The sequence below is a fragment of the Camarhynchus parvulus genome, chromosome 2 (genome assembly GCF_901933205.1).
Source record: "Camarhynchus parvulus chromosome 2, STF_HiC, whole genome shotgun sequence".
In the NCBI taxonomy this organism is placed as follows: Eukaryota; Metazoa; Chordata; class Aves; order Passeriformes; family Thraupidae; genus Camarhynchus; species Camarhynchus parvulus.
Genome location: NC_044572.1, coordinates 137,715,294 through 137,735,533, shown reverse-complemented (window position 1 = coordinate 137,735,533; position 20,240 = coordinate 137,715,294). Strand labels below are relative to the sequence as shown.

Genomic DNA, 20,240 nt, shown 5'->3' with positions numbered 1-20,240 from the left:
TTGTTATTTAGTCCTACAGAATTTGTTGTACCTCCAGTAAGGCTGTCTAGGAAGTGCCTGGGCTGCTTATCAGAAGATACCCGCAGGCATTTCAGTACTAATGTAATTGGATGAAGTTTACATGATGGAATATTGGAGGTAGAGCTTTTGTGCTCAGAACTGTGGAAAAGCACCAGATAGGAGAAGCTTTTACAGGAAATGGAAGGCCAGATGGAGCAGGAGATTACTGTGTCTGACCTCCTGCGAGCCCATTGTGTCACCCGCCTCACCCCGTGCTGCAGGCAGTGACGGAGGATGGGTTACTGCGTGTCCTGGCTGAGCGCTGCCTTCCCCTTCCCAGAGACCCCTTCATGGAGCAGCCACCATCTCTGCTGGCACTTTGGTTCAGTGCTTAAAATACCTTCAGTGCCAGGCATTACTACAGATTTCTATTGATGTTTGTTTCACTTTTAACTTCCACCTCTTGATTCTTGTTATGCCCTTTTTCAGCAGGTTGAAGAACTCTTGCTTCCTTTTATTTTTCTCCCTGTAGAGCCACTTACATGCTGTAATCAAGCCACTTCTCCCTCTTCTCACTGATAAGCTGAACAAGCTGAGGTCTTTCAGTCTCTCTCAGAAGGGTATTTACTACAGTCCTTTAAATAACTTCTCTGTCCCTTTTCTCTGTCTTCAATTATTCGCCATCTTTATAAAATGTGGAGATGTTAGCAAAGTGTATTTTCTGGTGCCTGCCTCACTGACTCCAGGTACAAAGGGACAATTTCTTCTCTGTGTGTACATGGTTGATGTGTCTAAGGATTCATTTGCTGTTCTGTAACAGCCTTGAGCTGCTTGTCCACAATGACACTCTAATGCTATACAGAATTGTTCCATTCTAAGGTAAAAAGTCTTGTTTCAGATGTCAAGCATTATATTTTGGCTTACTGAATTTTATAGTTTCTTAAACAGTATGTAAAAGATGTCTGTGCTACATGAGGATGCTCCAGAACCCTGCTCCAGGTACTGCACCTTTTTAGCCTCCAATGCTGGCAAAAATTGCTGACACATCTAACACATGATTTGAGGCAGTGCTGTAGGAAAATGCCTCTATCACAGCCCATCTGGAGTCTGTGAAGGGCAGCTGGGGGAGAGCAGCTGCTCAGAAGTTTGTAAGGAGAGCTCTAGGTCTTATTTATACCCCCTGAGGACACAACACACAAAACCCAGACTCAGCTGGGAACTGTGCAGCCTGTTCTCCCACTAGCACAGGGGGCTGCAGTTACAGTTTTTGAGAGGTAGGAAGTTGAAGTTACCCTGATAGAGAATCCTCTTTTACAGATGTCTTTTCAAGTGCTCTGTGCTTATCACTGGATTTTCAAAAATATGTTAAATATTTTAAAACTAATACCAGCATTAACCCACCTATATAAAAAGCAGTTGCATGTTGCACTGCATCATTGCATGGCCTCTCTTACAGTCAAGACTTTTCCCATCCATCTGTTGGCTGTTAGCATTTGGCTGAAGAGCTGTTGTTCATCTGACTAATCTCATCACTGCTGGCATCCTCTCCCAAACCCTTTTGTCTGGACAGTCATGTTTTCCTTGGCAATCTGCAAAGCACACCAGATCATAGGTCCCTCTGAGCACTTGCATGCTGATGCCTCTCCCTTTCCAGTTGTCCTTGCAGCTTCACTGCTGGAGGAGATATTGAAGGCAGGGTAGGGAGCAGGGAGAGAGCAAAGGGCTTTTTTTGGCAGGCAGAGTCATTGTGGCAGAGTCAATCCTATGGGAATGGAGGAGGTGTCTGGCAGTGTCCCAGGGATGGGGCTGGTAGAGCTGCTCCCTGCTGTCAGTGTGCTTCAGCTACTGGCCCCAGAGCAGAGTTGCAAATACACTTAGGAGTTCCCTGCTCTCCTACAGCTCATGTGAAGTGTTTCAGTGTGTGGCAGATCACAGGAGAAGGTGCCAACATATGCCTAACCTGATCTGTGCTTCTCATTGGGGTTCTGGCAACAAAACCTACCAGCTTTAGATTTCCTTCCTGAGGTATAAAATTTCTCATGGTTAAGGCTTTATTTGGAGTAGAGATGCCTCTCTGCAAAAGAGGGAGTCTTTTCAAGTCTGCACAAACTAGTAAGTAATTCTGAGACAACTGAATTTGTTGGTTTCTTTAAAGAAACATAATTATTTTAAAATGACAAACTATTCCTTTTGTTGATAAATGTTTTATGTCTTTGCCGCTATGCCTGAATAGTTTGTGTAAATAATTTATTAGCTTGCAAACAGACGTAGCACGTTCAGGCAAACACTGCCCAGCGGGGCAGGAGTGCTAAAAAGGGGAAACAGGGTTGTGAGCAGTGCTGAGCACTGAGAGCAGGAGTGGGTATCAGTAGGGACAGAGAAACACCATCTGCAGCTTGTAGGCTCAGGCCCAGCATAGCTCAGATACCTGGGACTGTGGTGAGGCACTGGAGGTACAGATGTGAGCAGCCAGGCAATCACCATCAGCAGGTGTGTCCCTGGGACACTTAGGAGCAAAGTGACAGTGGTGCTCAGAGCTATGAAATGGTCTGTTTTAGATCATGTTTGGCATTTAACATTTTAAAACTGATTTTCTTGCTTTGCATGCTTAAGAAGAACTCTCCTTCAGTTTGCTGTGGTTGGTTATTCCTCTAACTTTGTTCTTAAAATGGGCCCTGGTTTTTGAAAAAGTAATTTTGCAAAAATCATGTGTGAGTTCTTTTGTGTGTCAGGGCAGGGTCAGGCAGGGTCAGCCTTCCTGAAGAAGGCTGAGCACATACATGAGTGGTTTCCAGATGAAAGTCCTTTCTAAATAATGTGGAAGTGTGTGCATATAAGTATGCATGGATGCAAATGCTTCTGGGGTTTTTTAGACAGCAGTTTTGCCTGAAAGTCCTATATGTCACAATGGGGAACTTAGAGAACCATAGGAGGGTCTGGGTCTGGTCCAATCCCCTGCTGTGGACAGGCCATCTTTCAATAGATCAGATTGCTCAAAACCCCAACCAATCTTACCTGGAACACTTCCAGTGACATCCTGAACGTCCCTGGGCAATCTATTCCAGAGTCTTAGTACTCTTGAAGTGAAAAATTTCTTCCTTGCATCCAATCTAAATTTAACTTCTTTCAGTTTGAAATGATTATCCCTTGTACCTTTGAAAGAGGATAAAACTCTTTCCAGCCTTACTGAGTGTAGTATAGTTGGACCCTGCTCTGGTCCAACATCAACTGAAGATCACTGGAGTTTCCTAACAATACAGTGGAAGTTAGGAAACACCTAATAAAAGCCATCTGCAATTCTAAACTGATGCTTGATGGCATGCAGCTCACTCAGGCTGAGGAGGAGAGGAGAGTGGCTCCAAAGGGCCCTTGGTGATGCACAAATGAGGAGGAGCAGTGCACTAGTTATAGATACCTTTTTTGCTGAGAAAAATAAATAAGAGAAAACTTGAATTTTACTGTAGTCAGCAGACATGAGCAAGCCCAGAGGAGCAGATCTGCAGAGTGACAGATTCCATTTTACCTAGCCGCTCAGTAAAGCACAGTCCTGGTTCTCAAAACACACGTGGCATGGCTTTATTTAGCTTTATCTAGGCAAAGCCTTGATTTAGCTTTATCTAGGCAAAACTGTGAATGGTTATAGGAGGCATCACCAAAAAACATTTATCCGTGGATTTTTCCTGCTATATTCTCTTTTCTCTCTCTTAGAAAATAAAAATTATTTTAATACTGTTGACTGCAATAAAGAAAAAAAATTCCATTTCCTGCCCTTCCAGAGTTCACACTCCTGCTCTGCTTTATTGCAGAAGTTTGTCCTCATTAAATCCAGAAGATCAGCATCTGCTGTCAGCCAGTGGAAACTATCCTGGACTGTTAATAGTGCTGGAATTTTACCCTAAAATTCAGTTACTAAACCATATACACAGAGTTAGGGTTGTTCCCCCTCCCCACTTGGTGTCCTAATCCTATTTTTGAGGTAGCTTTGTCTCATTTATAGAAAGGAGGAAGAAAATACTTGGAGATCCTGAGATGAAGGCAAGTAGAAGAATTAATAATCAGCCAAAATAACAAAGTGTCTGGATGTGTTGTGGTGTACTGCTCCTGGGGACTAAGCTACAGTTGACTCTGTATGAGTAAAAAATGGCTTCTCTATTTCATTCAAAGTTGTTCCTTGGATTTGCTGGACTAATTTCTCCTCCAAGCATGGTCACATTTTAGGTCAGCATGCCTAGACAACATGGGGCTGTGCCAGCAGTTCCTGTGTGAAGTCTCTCTTTGTTTTTTTGGAAACAAATCCAGTCATTCATAGAAATGAACTCCTGCATAATTAGAACCAGCATTGCACATCATCTTTGCTTTCCATTTTTAGACGTTACGTCTGGAGGACTATAACTTTTAAAGATGCCAACAAGCCACTTAGGAGCTCGATAGCTGTTATGGGAAAATCTGTGGAGCTGAATAGGAAATGATAAGCTTCATAAGGACTATTCTAAATTGTTTGGTAAAGAGCTCAGCCAGACATTCAAAGCAAGAATAGAAACTATAACCCCTTCTAATTTGATCTTCAGGGGGTTGTACTTTCTCTACTGTCCTGCTGAAGCCCCAGTCCTACAGGCAGCTTAATGGAGAGTCCTCTGGTCTCTTCTGGGTCCAGTTATTGGACTGTTGCATAAATATGTGCAGAACACTGCTTTTATCCATATTTTACCCTCTGGAGCCTGTAATCAACCTTTTTTCTTTCTAGATTATTTCAAACATTCAGTAACCACAGACACTGAAGTGTGAAAGTCTAGAAAACTGATCCTCTTTAGCATTTTTTAACCTCAAGTTTTTAATAAGGAGCTATTTAAAAATAATTAAGAAAGATTTGGAGACCTTTTATTTTTTTGACAGGTAGGTAGCAGTCCTCACCCTCAGAGCCAACAGGTATGTTGACAGGTGAAAGATCTCACAATAAGTCTTTTATATCTCTGCATGCTGAGGCTCTCAGGTATGTCCTGTAATCTCAAAATTAGAGTGGGTAGCAGATGAACTAAAATTTGTTTCTTTGTTCAGAAAATGCAGTATAGATTTTTCTTTGTTTGGATCTTTAATCCAAACTGATTCTTTAACAACTGAAATTCCAGTTGTGGTTTGGTTTTTTAGCTTGTTGGGGGTTTTTTGTTTGTTTTGGTTTTTTTTTAATTAAACAACAAATCAATAAGAACATTGTCCTTGCAGTGGGAAATTACCCCAAGGATGTTCACTGCTGGACTGTCACAGCATGTGAGTTCAGTTAATGGGAGTAGATGGAGCTATTTAGGACAAGTGTTTGACACTGCTTCTTGGCTATGAAAAGGCTAAAGTCCAAACAAAGTCACTCTGTGAAGGACAGAATAGACTATCCCAAATTTTAAAAATAAATATCATAGAATTACAGAATTATTTGTGTTGGGAGGCATATTTTAAGATCGTCTAGTCCAGCCTCTCTGCCATGGGCAGGGAGAACACTTCCAGGGATGGGACATCCTAGGCATTTCTGGACAATCTATTCTAGTGCCTCATCACCCTCACACTGGATAAATCCTTCCTTATGTCTGATGTAAATCCAATCACTTTTAATTTAAAAGTATTACTTTTGTCACTACAGGATGTGGTAAAAAGTCTTCTTTCCATCTTTCGTATAAGCCCCCTTTGTATATTGAAAAGCCACAGTAAGGACTCACTGGAGTCTTTTCTAGGCTGAACAGCCCAAACTCAGCCTTTCCTCATAGAACAGGTGCTCCAGCCTTCTTATTGTCTCTGTGACCTTCTCTGGACCTGCTCCAACAAGTCGATGTCCTTCTTGTGTTGGGGACCCCAGAGCTGGACACAGTGTTCCAAGTGGGGTCTCACCAGAGTGGAGTAGAGGGGGAGAACCATCTCCATAACCTGCTGGTCACACTTCTTTTGATGCAGCCCAGTATATAAGTTTCCTGTTGCAACACCAAAGCAGACTATCAAGAGTTGGATACTAGTTAGTTTCAACTTACTCCTGCATTTTTCCTTGCAGAATACTGAGGAGCAAGGCTGAGTAGATGAAGCCCAAGTTCAGACTACATGGTGGTTTCATTGGTGGAGGTGCTGGTTTGTTCTCCTGCCAGCAGACTGGGGTTCTTTATATTAAAATATTCTAAAAGGAGTTTGTGATCTCCAGAAAATGGCAAGGTAGAGGTACCATAATGATGCAAAGTGCTGGTGTTATTTATTGTTAGAAGAATCCTGATAGAAAGTGGCTGTCCGAGCCACTGGATCATCTTAATAGCTTGGTCTGATCTTTACCTTGGAAGGGTCCAGCGCCTTGGCGCTCAGTAAGTGCCAGCTGGGCACTTTTCAGACAAAGCATTCAAACATGCTTTTGTCACTTCAGAGTGCATGTCAGGGGAGATGGGACCAGGTCAAATCTTAGCGTGTGGCTTTGTGTGTGCGTGTTCCTGGGTGTGCATCCACGTGTGCGTGCATCCATATCCTTGCTTTCCCACTGACCTGGGGGGTGTTTACCATGTGTGGGGCTGCCTTTACATTCTTCACAAGATACAGGCAAGTGCTGCATTTGCTTCTCCATGGATTGTTCTTGTTCAGGCATGATGTGAGTTTTCTTGCTGCTAGCACAGTGAGGTGTGGCTGTGAAACAGGCACTCTTAGAGGGCTTCAAAGCCTAGGAGCTGGTGTTTGGTTTTAGAACAAGCACTACACAGTGCCATGAGCAGGTTGCTGGTAACCTGGGTGTAACACTGCCTGAGAGGCACCTCTGCAAGGTTTGCCTCTGATATGCCACTTACAAACCCACTCTGGTACACTTGCTAAATGAGCAGTTACCTTTAAATATCAAATGATGTTGGTGAGACCACATTTGCTGGGTAAGATTCTGGGTGGCCTAGCTGCTACACTGGGAGCCAGTTGGATAGCATTTTGTGATCCAAGTGTTGTGCATGCCTTGCATGCATCATATAGATTTACAGGATGTTATGTATAAATATTTAGACAGAAATCTTTAGAGCATTTTTATTTGTTGGAATGCACATTGACGTTAATGGCTTGTGTATCCAAATGTTTTTCTGCATAATATTGAAGTGAACTGAATCCAGCAGTGATGTCACTGAAGACTTTAAAGATACTTTAAGTTTTAAGGGCTACTGTCCATCTTAACTGTAAAATAAAGTTTCTTTAGCAGTGCATTAAAGTGAAAAGTTTATTTGCCTGTTTTTCTTTGCTAATCCAACCTTCTGAACTAAAGGAAGATGCTGACATGAAATGGAGAAAACAGTTGTGCTTCATGGTTAGTTGCTGCATGCTTACAGAGTTTAATTGCCATTGCAAGGCCTAGTAGAATTATTAAGAGTTTTCAGACTGGGCTCGTGCTCATATCCATACTCTGCTCATACCCATACTCAGCCATTACCAGTGTTCTGAAGTCACTGTTCACGCCTGCTGCTGTAGTTAGACAGCAGCATCCCTTGGAGTCCAGCAGCCTGGGCAGTGAGGTGGCAGTAGCTGCAGTGATGAGCTGGACTGAAAGAAATATTCCAATGGCTGCCTTTCAGCACTTGGCAAGAAAATCCTTTTTATGTTAGTTTCAAGGTCGTCAGATATCATTATAGCCAAGTATTAAAAATTTCAAAGAAAGGAGGCAGTGTGTTTGATTTATAGAATAATTATCTAGCTTTTGCTCTAACTTGGCTTTGGCAATGGTTTTGCAAGCACTCGAAAATTAAATCCATTTTTTATGGCACTACAAGGTATTATCTCACAGCAAATGATAATTAAACACCTGTGAAATCAATTAGCCTTTTAAACAGGGAAAAAAAAGTTTTCCAATTATGTTTTTGCACCTCCAAACTTTCTAATTCCAGAACCAGCACTTGCAGAGCAGGAGATGCACTGCCAGTGGCCAGAGCATTCAGATCACCCCACAGCATTGCGCAGCCGTAAATCCAGAAGCAAGCACTGGCAGTGACAGCTCCCTTCCAGGCAGGATGTGTGAGCCTTCCCAGCTCAGGCCTGGGCAGCTCTCTATCTGACACACAGCCGAGCTGTCAGCCCTTCTACAAAGGCACTTACTCACTGGGTGTTTTCAATGCCAAGTTTTACTTGACAGTTTATTTAAAAGCCAACATACCTTAGTGGAAACCAAGCAACGAGACGCTCCTTGTGACTGAGTGGGGTTTCTTCTCAGGCTCTCCAGCCAGTAGTTCAGAGCCATCTGTATTAAGCATTTACATATGGAAAAATGGCCAATTGGTTAATAGCTGAAAATTAATATACTGGAAAACCGAGAAACACTTCTCCATTTACACTTGTGTTACAGGTTTTAGTGTCTGTCTTTGTTGTAGTACTTTATATGATACAGAAACTTCTGCAGGATGCAGTGTGCATTCATGGGTTTGCAGATTCAGAGAGGGAGCCTTGGACATAGTTGGTTAAGTGCCATCACAATTTTTTGGCTCAGGAAGTAAAAAAGCAGCTCTAGTCACATCTGACATCTACAGCGGAATGTGCTGATAGTCCCTGCCAAAGATGAGCTCCAGCATCTTCCAAAAGATGGATTATGTGTGGCACTGTTAAAATATGTACTGCTGGGTTAAACCCATTGCGTTTGATTTGAGTTAAACCTGTTGTATTTGGCTTGGGTTCTGCTCCTGTATTTCCATCTGAATTTTAATAGCCATAACATGCAGCTGGATTTCAGTGAATGCTGCTTCACCAGAGAGGAAGAAGTAAGGTCAGGGTGCTGTGGTTAGCATTCTCAAGGTCCCTCTAGCTGCTGGAGAAGCCACCAGTCATTTGTGTCTCAGGTTTCATCTATGAAACGGGAGTGGTGATTGTATCCTGTCAAAAAACATGTTGTCTACATGACAGGTGACATACAGCTAGATAAAGTGTTATGATAATCACTGCATCTATACATATCTGCTGGTCTAAACAGTCTTTTTAGATTTTAGACCTCTCTTCAATCAGTGGTGATAAAGAAGTGGCTTTCAAAAAAAATAGTTTATACTAAAATTGATAGTGAAAATATTTTCCAGGCTAGTTTATAATCTCTACAGTGCAGTGACATGGGGAAATGCTTAAGCTGTAGGAAGGAATGTATGGCATGGCTGATTAGTCAATGCAGAGCTTCTGCAGCCTGCCAGGGCTCTATGGGATAATGGAGAACCAGGAATGCCAAACAGCCTTCTAATCCATGTGCTGATTGACATGGTCGGCGCATCAGAAGAAAAAAAAAAGAAAAAAGGGGGATGGGGGAAGACAGACAGTGTGTGTTGGATCAAGGAGTTAAAATGGTAGGAGCCTTTGGCCAGGCAGTGTTTCTCCTTTGGATAATTGCCCGCACGGCACTGCAGTGTTTACACCTGGGTGATCGATGGGGCCAGACATATTTCCTCAACTATGGGTGGTGGCAGGGAGGGAATAATTCAATTAAGTTGTGAATAAATTAGAATTGATTGCAAATAGAGCTATTCTTTTATGCTGCCTAAAAAGGTACTAGCTGTGAACAAGGTACACTTAATCATTATGAAAAGAAGCCTGAAAGTTAATAAAATATGCCTCTAATACTTACAGAGGGATGCCAGCTTTGGATTAAATCTTCAGCTATTTTAGTTTTGAAGACCCAACTGTCATTTTTAAGGCATATGCATTTTGGATTTTAACGTTTGAATGCTGCAGCTGAGACCCAGGCCAAGCCGACCCTAAAATTGGCAGTAAAATGTTACCTCTGTGCAAGCGTGCAGAATGAGAGATCAGGAATGTATGAGCAATGAGCATGTGCCCCAACTCCCCGCCAGTCTTCTAATGTGGAAACCTGGAGCTTTGTGGAAATAAATACCTTCTGAGCAAAGCAGAGGACTCCTCTAAAAGCTTTTCTACAGTAAATGCTAGGGAAGATAAACTGCCAGAAGGAAAGGAAAGTGCCAGAAGTAGTCCAACACCAAAGCAGCACAAGTAAGGAAGAAGTGCCCAGCCAGCCCCTGCTCAGTGCTCTCCAGTGCTGGTCTTTGCTCTGATTTTCTGGAGCCTGAAAAACCTCCACAGATGGGTAAAAAAAGAGGAGATACCCCTGTAGGCAGGTAAAGGAGAGCTGTCCATACACACTGGTAGCTCCAAGTTTGCAGAAGCCACAGCAATGCAAGCTGGAAGACCGTAGCAAACGTCCCTGCCATCTTCAGATGTTACCAGGTAATGGTAAGAAGTAGTTCTGGAAACAGATCTAACCCCCTTTGCTGGGTGGAGGAATAAGAGGAAACCCTGGAAGAACCTCTTCTAAACACTTGACTATTTTCTCTATAGTTTAAGATGCCTCCTCCAGTTGCAAGTGGAGGTTCTCATACTTGATTGCCTCCCTGAGGTTCTGCTGAGATTAGTCAGTGGAGATAGTGGGGAAATAAAGCCTGTTGTTGATGCAGTACTGATGTTTGCATTAAATGCAAGATGGTACTTAATGTACAACATCATACTCTAGCTGAGAGGGTGTTCCTGGAAGTCTGTGCCAGCTCTGATTTCTCTCCTGGACAAGCGGAGGAGAAATTTCAAGTCCAGCAAGCACTTAACTCAGATATTTACCTTTAATCATAGAGATTATTTCACTCACTTCACTGAAAGTATTTTAAGTCTGGGCTAAGGAAAGCACAGAGATGCTTTCAGGTGTAATGCTGTATGCTTTCTACTGTGTGGTGAAAAATGTACATAAACATTTTGCAGTTCCTGTCAGAATGCTGGCAAAAATCAAATCTGCTGCTGTGTGCATGGTTCTGTCTGGGCTGAATGGGAAGGAGTCTGAAAGTGAAAATTGCCCTTCTGCTGTCCTCACCATGGCCTGTGAGCTGGAGTTTCATTTACCAAGCAATGTTTTTGTGGCCAAGGTCTCTTCCAAATGCTGCCTGGCAGTCCAAAAAAAAACGCAAGAAATGGTCTCTGCTGCAAGTTTTAGTCTGAAATACTGTTTGGTACATGTACATTATTTCCTCTGTAAGCAATGCTTCCAGTTACAAAGCTATGCTTGCAGCCTGACAGAAATGTTTGGGGCTGGTTACATGTATTGCACAAAAAGTGTTCCCAAATTTGTATTTAAACATACTGGGCCATCTTCTGTCTTCCAGCTAAGGCAGAGTGCTCCCATTGCTTGGCATGCTACCTATGGACTCTTAGGAGTAGAAATAGTGCCTCATGCTTGCAGATTTCAAATAGATGCTTGATCGCAGAGTGGTTTCTGAGGGGTTTAAAGTGGGCATGGGTCCCTTATCACTGAGGTCAAAGATCCCTTTGAGTCACCTTAAGCATTTTGGTTGAAATTGCAGGGAAATTTGTTCAATAGAATCTCTGCTGCGATTCATTCACTTCAGCAGCTCTTGGTGGATATTACTTTACTCTGGATCTGTTCCTTCTGTATTTGTGGATCCTCCCTGAAGCGAGTAGTTATTTTGTGCCCATACATAAAGGTTAGGATGGGGCTTTCTGTGTACATATGATGTAGGTAAATTGCTTGATGACCAGGAACTGTGCTATTACAGACCTCTGCAATAAATCACATGTTAAGTTTTAAAAGGCTCAAAAATAGGAGCAAGATGCTAACTGGTGGAAAATTGAGGTTTTTTGAGGTGGAAAATGGTTAACAAAATCCTCTTTATGTTTTTTTTCCCTTTCTAAATCTATCTTAATAATACCAGCAAGTTAGATATGAAGGAAAAGGTGCCCAGTATAGGATGTCACTGGGATATGGAAGACTCACTTGCAGTGGCCTTGCTCTCTGCTTTCCTTTGTTTTCTGGTTTTGCCATCAATGTTTTGTGGATAATGCTGCATTCCAGGGTATTAACAGGATTTTACTTTTTTATCTAGCTAATGATGGGGAACTTCTGCCTGGTGTATTCTACCCCTACAGGGTACTCTATTTTTGGTATTTATTAACTTTTGTTGTCCTACAATACACAGTAAAAGCAATGAGCCTCAGACCGCTCAATATGTAAAAAGGGAGTGCTTAAAAATGGCAACTTTTTAAAAAATTTGAGGTTTTTGTATTCCAGTCCTAGTATTTTCTCCTGTATGCTGTATCAGTGCTGACTGGTGAGCTGGAACATGGCTGCCAATCTCTATCCCACACAGAGAAAAATAAATAGCTGCCACTCAGATGGAATATGTATATATGTATTTTAACCAAAGTTGAGATAGGATTCAAAAGAAAAAAGGGACTTTGAAGTCTGTTTTGTAGTTTTAATTAATGCAATGAGGGGTTTTATTTTACTCTCAGTGGAGATAATCTTAATCCATTCACAGTGACCTTTTCTTGTGCAAATTAGCTATACACGCTTGTTTAAGCAAATGGGCCTTTGCAAGATGTCTCTTCCTAAAGACAGAGCTTATAATTGAAAATTGGCTTACTCCCATCTGTCTAGCCTGTGTGAGAATACAAGCATAGATCCTAACTTCTTTGTATGTAAAATACAATCATGTATATATGTATATGTGTGCATATAGACACACATACAAAAAAAATTGCTCTGCCTGCAGGACATGGTAAAATTAGACTATTGGTGTCAAAAAAATTCATTGCTACAAGTTGCTGTCAAAATAGCACCTATATGCAGAATCAGGACACTCTGGAGAATGGAGAGTGTTCAATCTGGATCCTTTTGACTCAGACGAGGTCAATGCCATTCACAGTGCCATGGGCTTGTCAGAAGTACAATTTGCTAATAACAGGCGGGAGCTGTTGGGATTTGATATGTGGTTTTGGTGAATGATTTTGTGGTGGTTGATGTAATTGGGAAAAAAACCCAGAAGTGTCTATCAGCATTTTCGTTCAGAGAAGCATGGATCATTGCAGCTATGTGATTAATTGCCAAAATCTGGTCGTATATTCCTCTCTCCGCACTTAACAATAACCACCAAGTGAGTCATTGTATCCCCCCATCCCTTTTTTAGTGCCTGCTTGATAAGGAAATATTTCTTTGGCATAGCTTGAATATTTTTTGCTTTGTACAAACCTCTTGTGAACACAGTTATGCATGGCTTTGACCAAATCTGAATAGAAATCAGGGTCACAGAAGTACTGCAACAATGCTTTGGGTATCAAAATATTTAGTGTGAGTTTGTTCTTGGAAGTCCTGCACTGTTTATACAGAACTGGTTCATTATTGCGTAGGCAAAATTCCTTCCTTCCTTATCAGTCTCATTAGCACTCTCCCCACCATGCTCCCATGGTGGATGAACAAAAAGGAGCCAGAGAGGAGGCTGACATGCACGGAGGGAGTCAGCTAACCTGGTGCTGAATGGTCTGGGTTGGGGATGATTTTATCCAGATGTGTCTCAACAGCTGTTTGCATTTTCACGCCCAGTTACTCTAGGACTCAACACTAATTGAATTTTCTCTTTTCTGCCCTGTTCTTGTTAGGTATGATTACCGTGAAATGCTGCACAATGCCACTTTCTGTCTGGTTCCCCGTGGCCGCAGGCTTGGCTCTTTCAGGTTTTTGGAAGCCTTGCAGGTAAGAGCTGCAGTTTAAAGCAGTGACTTCGCTGGCTGTGATTCAGTGTGCAATAGCAGGGAGGCGGGGAGGAGGGAAGTGTGTTTCATTTCCCTAGTGGACAGTAATCCACTTTGCAAAATCCTCTATTCATACTTCTGGAGCAATTGGCAGCTTCTTCCCAGGAGGGGCTGAGGCACTGAACTCATCTGAAGGGTGGATTGCTCTGTCTCCAGGAAAAGGGTTTCCCTGGATGTGGTGAGGCTGAGAGATTGGTTAAGAACAGTATTTTGTCAAGCTGTGAGACTTCCCCTGGGAGACACTGGCCTGTACATGTAAGCCCTGGGGCAGTAAAAATAGCTTTTTGTTTTCATTTAGCCAAAACAGACCTGCTTATGCATTGCCAGTTTTGAGATGGTGCTTGCTGAACATACAGAACATGGCCTGGAGGTGTTAAAGCTCCAGATGGAAGCTTCACATGAAAGTGGATATAAGCTGATCTCAGGGAGTTCATGTGCTGTCTGGGACAGCACCTGAATATCCTTCACCTTTTAAAAAATTGGTTAGTGGGCCCTTTTTTCCTGTGGGCCAGCCACAGAAGGCAATACAAAAGGGCTCTGGAGTCCCTCTGGCCAGGCAGCACAGTGGTCAAGCCTGACACCTGCCTACTCCACCTTCTGCCTGTCTGGTGGGGTTTTTTTTTTGGCAAACATCAGCCTAATCCTGGATCTTCAGTCAGGCATAGAGAGCATTTTGTGAGGGGTTGCAGCTCCCCTGTGGGTCTGGCACCTGGATTTCCATGGGGGCTGGAGTGGAGAGAAGGAGGTGCTTGGTTTCAGTGAAATGGCAAATGAACACACCTTGCAGGGTCCTGCCTCCAGGAGTTGCTTTACCATTTGGAAAGTGTCACAGCATTGACAGTAAAGCTGTCAATGGATGACATCCCATCCCTTTTCATCATCAACCATACAATGTCCCAGCCACTGTTAGAGAGTGTTGTTTACTGCAGTGCTGAGCAGGATTCAGGTACCTAAGTGTAGGTATATTATGTCATTTTAGAAGCCCAGGGTACCCAGAAAACCCTTCTGGCTTTCTGCTGCTTCTCCAGAAGGACTCCAGTAGATCCTGTGTCATGTCTGACCACCTTTGATGGGTTTTTTTGGACGCCCTACATGCCCTGGACACATAGGTGTAATCACTGAACCCCACACCTGCAATCAAATTTGAAATCCAAGTTCTGGACTGTCACTTGCCTCTTTCCCCTAATAAAGAAAAGATTAATAGCCTGAAAAGTGCTGTTCTCTCTTCAGAGGAAGAAGTGGGACTGGCATATATGAGATGACAAGTCACTTCAGATCCTCCTGAAGAGCACTCCTCAGCTCTTCTCTTGTCTGGGCTCAAAGTCATGCAGCTTCTGTTAGATACATCATCTCAGGAAGGGAAAACAAGGAGTTTAGCTCACTGCACAGCACTTGTGGGCTCCTGGTCAGTGATAAAATGTAGGCAACTGAGGATTTTGCTATCAGTCTAGCAGCAGTATTCACCAATAATGATGTATTCCCAGTTTCTGTCTGGATGCAGGTGATGTTGAAAGTCCTAATCCACATTAGTGCAATGTTTTAAACATGAAAACACATTACTAAGTGTTTTTTAGTTGGCTTTTTTCATGCATTGATGTAATTCCTTACAAAAGATCACGGTTGTTTACACATAATAAGCACTGCTGTAATGTAGACTTGACCAGTCTAAGATGCTGTGCGTGATGCATCTTACCAAGGAAGGTACAGCAGTCTGAAAGATTCCCCTTTATACCATCTTTTGGGAGGCTGAACCCTAGTCTGGACCAAACTCAGAACACTTAAGCTTGGTTTGATCCAAAGGAAACTGAACCAGAGCACAGGTTTGATAAAAATCTTCTGATACTAGGTTATTTCGTCTCATCAGAAGGTGTTTGGTTTGGATCTTATGTTGTGATTGAGCTGACCAGAACATAGTGGTGATAATTTGTTTATGGAAATACTGACCTATTTGCTAAGTATTCACAAACTGCCAGTGCAGAAGAACTTGTAAAACTCGCAAAAGTTTAATTAGTTTACACAGATCATACTGACAAGAAATAGATACTGAATGTGTATGTTTTGGGTTTTTTTTGTTTTAGGACATAGAACAATTCTTATTTTTGTAGACAAGTGATGACAGATGAGTTGTATTTGTGTAGTTGCTTCTATTTGGAGAGTTGATACCAAACAGGGTAGAGAATTTACTCCTTCATGGGAAAGGTGGTGAGGAGTTAAATACGATCTGTATTTTCTGTAGGGTTGTCAGTAACCTACTATAAAAGCTAGGGAAGTTGCTCCTTGCTGAAAAAAAGCAGCAAGGAAGGCCATAATTTTGTATTAAATTCTCCAGTGTTCCATCTGCTGCACTGAACAGTTCTGCCCTTGTCTGGCAGTGTAAGCACCAGATTGCAAATGCCACTGTCCGTGCAAACCCCACCTTTCAGTGCATACGAATAAGTTCAAAATGGAATATTATCAACACTTGGGCTGCCCTGCTGTGGCTTCTGGTGTTTTTGCCATGTTGCCTCATCTGAGCTGGTGCAGAGAAGGGGTCAAGGTGTTGGTGGAGAGCTGGGACTGCTGCTGACAGTGACTGTGCCTCTGTGCCCACAGGCCGCCTGCGTCCCGGTCATGCTCAGCAATGGATGGGAGCTGCCGTTCTCAGAAGTGATCGATTGGAACCAAGCTGCCATCATCGGCGATGAGAGATTGTTATTACAGGTAAGGAACAGACCATGGCCTTCACTTGATTATTGCTGCCACCATCTCAATGGACAGGAAAGATGAATCCAAAAGGTCAGGGTTGTAAAATTTTTTTTTATCATGAAGGGATTGTCTGTGTCAGGCTGGCTGTGAGCTCATTTAATATGACATCATTCATTATTTGACCTGAAGGTCACTGCAACCACCAGGCCACATTCTTAAGTGCAGAAGACTTTTATTTTTGTGAAGAGCATGAAATATTTCTGGTGTGAATGCCAATCTGAGGTAGACCTGTCCAGGTACTGTGATGAAAGGGGAAAACATTTGAGGATTCTGCCCCAGTCCTTAAAAAATAATTTATCCTCAGGGGTATCCTCAGGAAAGCAGGTATTTTCTCAGGCAGGAGTTACCATCTAACAGTTTGATGGGAAGCAGAATCTGTCCCTTTTCAGATGAGTGGACTATGTAGCATTGCCTTCTGAAGCAGTGTTCCTGTCACTTATAGTTAATCTTGAGGTCATAGAACAAAAATGGGCTGAGAAGTTACAAATTCCCTGCTACTTTCATCATCTACTTTGGTTTTAAATGCACTATGGTTGTTTTGGTTTTTTCAGCTATTTTAGGTGGGTATTACAGTCCAAATATATTCTGTAAATTCTGCAGAGAAGCTCATGTTAGGAGAAGTTCTTGAGAAATTGTTTTTTCCAAAGTGCCATTGTCCAGCGTAAGGCTGAGATCCACAAGATCTGGAATAAGCACAAAGTAGCCTCTAAGACTGATTTTTTTTTTCTTTTTTGATCCTTGAATTTAGTGTCCTCCACAGAGAGAAACCCTCAAAGCTACAAGTGTGGTGGCACCCCAAAACAAAGTATCTTTGCAGTGTCATCACATGGCTGTCTACTTGTCTGAGGAAGTAAATATTTGTGAAGAGATTGCCTAGCAAGCCTTGCATGGAGTGCCTATTCTACTTAATGTCATACAAGCTGCAAATATAAAAGGGCCATTTGATTTTTGCTTCTGTGGACAGCACATTTTTTCTGAGCAAAATTATGTCTCTCTTTAAATAATAATAATTTGCTGATCTTCATGTTTTCCGGTAACGTGCCATTCGTTCACTTCACACAGCTGCTTCCATATTGAACAGCTACTGCTCTGTTATTAACAGTGTTTTTAAAGAGCTGGCAGAGGGCCTGAATGTCTGCTCTGGGAAATGTTTTTGTTATGTTATAGTTTTTCATTTCCTGTTTGAGAGCAACTCGGATGTTTTTATTTGCATATTCTCCTCATCATAGTGCTGGGAGCTTTTCTGCATTTATTTGTGCAGGGTGGTTTTTCCCTCCCCCCTACTCATTGCTGAAATGACCTTTTATTAAAGTTCTAATAATTCCACTGTAATCATGCTGGATTAGTATTAATACATCATTTTCCCCACCTGTCTTTCTGGACAAGTAGATTAATAGGCAAATGCATTTAAAATGGGAGCTCTGATTTTTCTTTCCAGCTGTTGTAACAGAGCCTCCGTCAAGGCTCTTTTTAACCTTGACAGTGTGTTTGCTGGCACTCAGGAGTATGGTATGGTGTGTAAAATCATAACTTCGTGCAGTAACCTTCATAGTCAGAGCAGCATTCCCTTTCATAAGGTGTAGTGGGGATTGAGTATTGATTTTATGGGTGGGTTACACACGTGTGCATACACACTGCACAGGGTTGCACATATTGCAATTAAACCTTTATTGAGAAAATGCTGTATTGCCACTAAGAAGTGACTTAAATCTTGTCTTTGCTACTAGTAATATTTCTGAGTGTGATTAATACACATCTGTGCAGCCAGTACAGGTAATGTTTATTATCCTTCTGCTTATTGGAGCACATAATGAATAGTGATGTGATCTCTCAGACATGTGCCAATACATGTTTTCAGGTTCTGTCTTTACTTTTGCAGGGAGTATTTTACCTAAAGACCTGTGTTTTACTTAAAGGGCCTATAGGGGAGGGAAATACAGCAGCATCTTGGACAATCTGACAATTTTCTTCTGCTCCACCTTGCTGCAGTGCTAACTCTCTCATAAGCCCAAAGTCTGTATTATATTAGCAATGTCTCTAAGAGGATGGTCTAAGAGTTAAGGGCTGAGAGAGCACATACTGGCCCATCTGACACTGCAGCCAGTGGAATCATGGGCAAAGTGTCCAGACCTGGTTGCAAACTCTGCAAGTAAAGAATTTGGTGGTTCTTGTGAAAAATTTTTACATGTAAATTTTTAAAGTTGCAAATTTTCTTCAGGAAAGAGGTTTAATGGGAAATCATTTGATTTCGGAAGACATGAAAGCAAATAATGATCACCAGCTTTTCTCAGAATATTTTAGGAATAAGCAGAGTGTGTTTTGGTCAGGAAAGGGGTGAATGTGGTGGGATGCAGGCAAGCTTCAAAATAAGCTGGAATGCACAAGGACCAAATACACAGCCCAGGTATTTGCTTTTAAAACTAATGACTCAGGTAAAAGATTTATGAGAAATCAGTGTCTGAGAACAAGTTGGCATAATTTAGTGGTTGAACTCGATGAGCTTAGAGGTCTTTTCCATCTTAAACAATTCTGTGATTCCAGTTAGAAATCACAAAAGTGATTGAGTGATTGTGTGTGCGTGAAAATAACTGTTCATTTCTAGAAAAAGATGAGCACAAAGCAGCGACATAGTCTAAATGCCTTTCTAGTGCTGTGACTAGCCCTCATCACTGAAGCAAATTTCAGTAAATCCCCTTGATAATGTCACTTTGCATCATCCAAGTTGTACTGGAGGCCTTGGTCAATGTCCTAAGTTAAATAATGGCATATACACACCTTAGTTTTGAGAAGGACATAGGGATGGTGAGAGATGTAGACACGAAGCCCGTCCCTTCTGATCTAGTGAGCAGTTACATTTTTTAATGGAAAAGTGCTGCAGCAGGACAATTTAGGGTTTATTTATAAGGCAACTTATACAACAATTAATGTGTAGATTATGGAAAGAGAGAAAAAAAAAGCACTGTTTTCCCTTGTGAATAACAGATGTTGTGGAAGATGTTATTCTTTCCACCTAAGGTAATTATTAAAATGCAATTTGATCCATGGGCTCCCAAAAAGTGGAGTCTTACTTAAGGTGTTGCTGTGTTTTCCTTAGGACACTTAGTGCTGCCATGCTGTGGTAAATGCAATTCCACATCCCATTAATATACTTGGAATGTGGGGATTATTGTTGAACTCTCAGCCCCTGCAGGTACTAGGCTGTTAAAATTCTAGTCCATGAAGAGTTTTGTGGGATGAAAAGCATGAGGGCTGCGTGGAGGAGTTCCTTACTGTGCCACACCACTCATAACCATAAAACAATCAAAAACTAAAAGAAAGCAGATTAAAAAAATTAATATAGTCAATATCAGAGGTTATAAAGGGTTGTGTCTCATTTGTTTTACATCAAGGCTTTAACTGTTGACACACATCTCCATTGGACTCAAGTGCTGAAGCTGTACAACCTGCTAATGGAGAGAGGGCTTGTCAGCAGCATATTCATTTGATGAGATTTTGTTGTTTCTAAAGCTTCTGACTATATTACATCTTGTATTACAGATTCCTTCTACAATCAGGTCTATCCATCAGGATAAAATCCTAGCACTTAGACAGCAGACACAGTTCTTGTGGGAGGCTTATTTTTCTTCAGTTGAGAAGATTGTACTGACTACACTAGAGGTAAGTAAAAATTGTCTGAGACCTTGCCAAGCAGTGAGATTTCCGTACCTGTCCAACTGCTCCTGTCCTCAGCTGGCTTCAGACCTTGGTTTTCATGACATGCAATTGGTCACTGGGAAAAAGGCTCAGCATCTTGATGAGTTTTCTCCCCTAAGGAAATACTTTCTTCATCATTGGAATCCACATTAGAAAACTGACACAGTGAAAAATGGGAGCTACCCAACACATGGAAAAGTTGTCATGTGTGATCTTGACTTTGCAAGGCTTTATGGCTTATG

At 41.9% G+C, this 20,240-nt stretch overlaps 1 protein-coding gene across 1 annotated transcript in view; it reads left to right on the top strand.

Moving 5' to 3' along the window:
- The window catches only part of EXT1 (exostosin glycosyltransferase 1), a 181,625-nt gene that overhangs the window by 137,796 nt on the left and 23,589 nt on the right, over nt 1-20,240 (top strand). Inside the window, exons 2-4 of the mRNA XM_030969124.1 lie at nt 13,408-13,501; nt 16,153-16,260; nt 19,843-19,962. Coding sequence (XP_030824984.1) covers nt 13,408-13,501; nt 16,153-16,260; nt 19,843-19,962 — 322 coding nt within the window. The remainder of the gene's footprint in view (nt 1-13,407; nt 13,502-16,152; nt 16,261-19,842; nt 19,963-20,240) is intronic.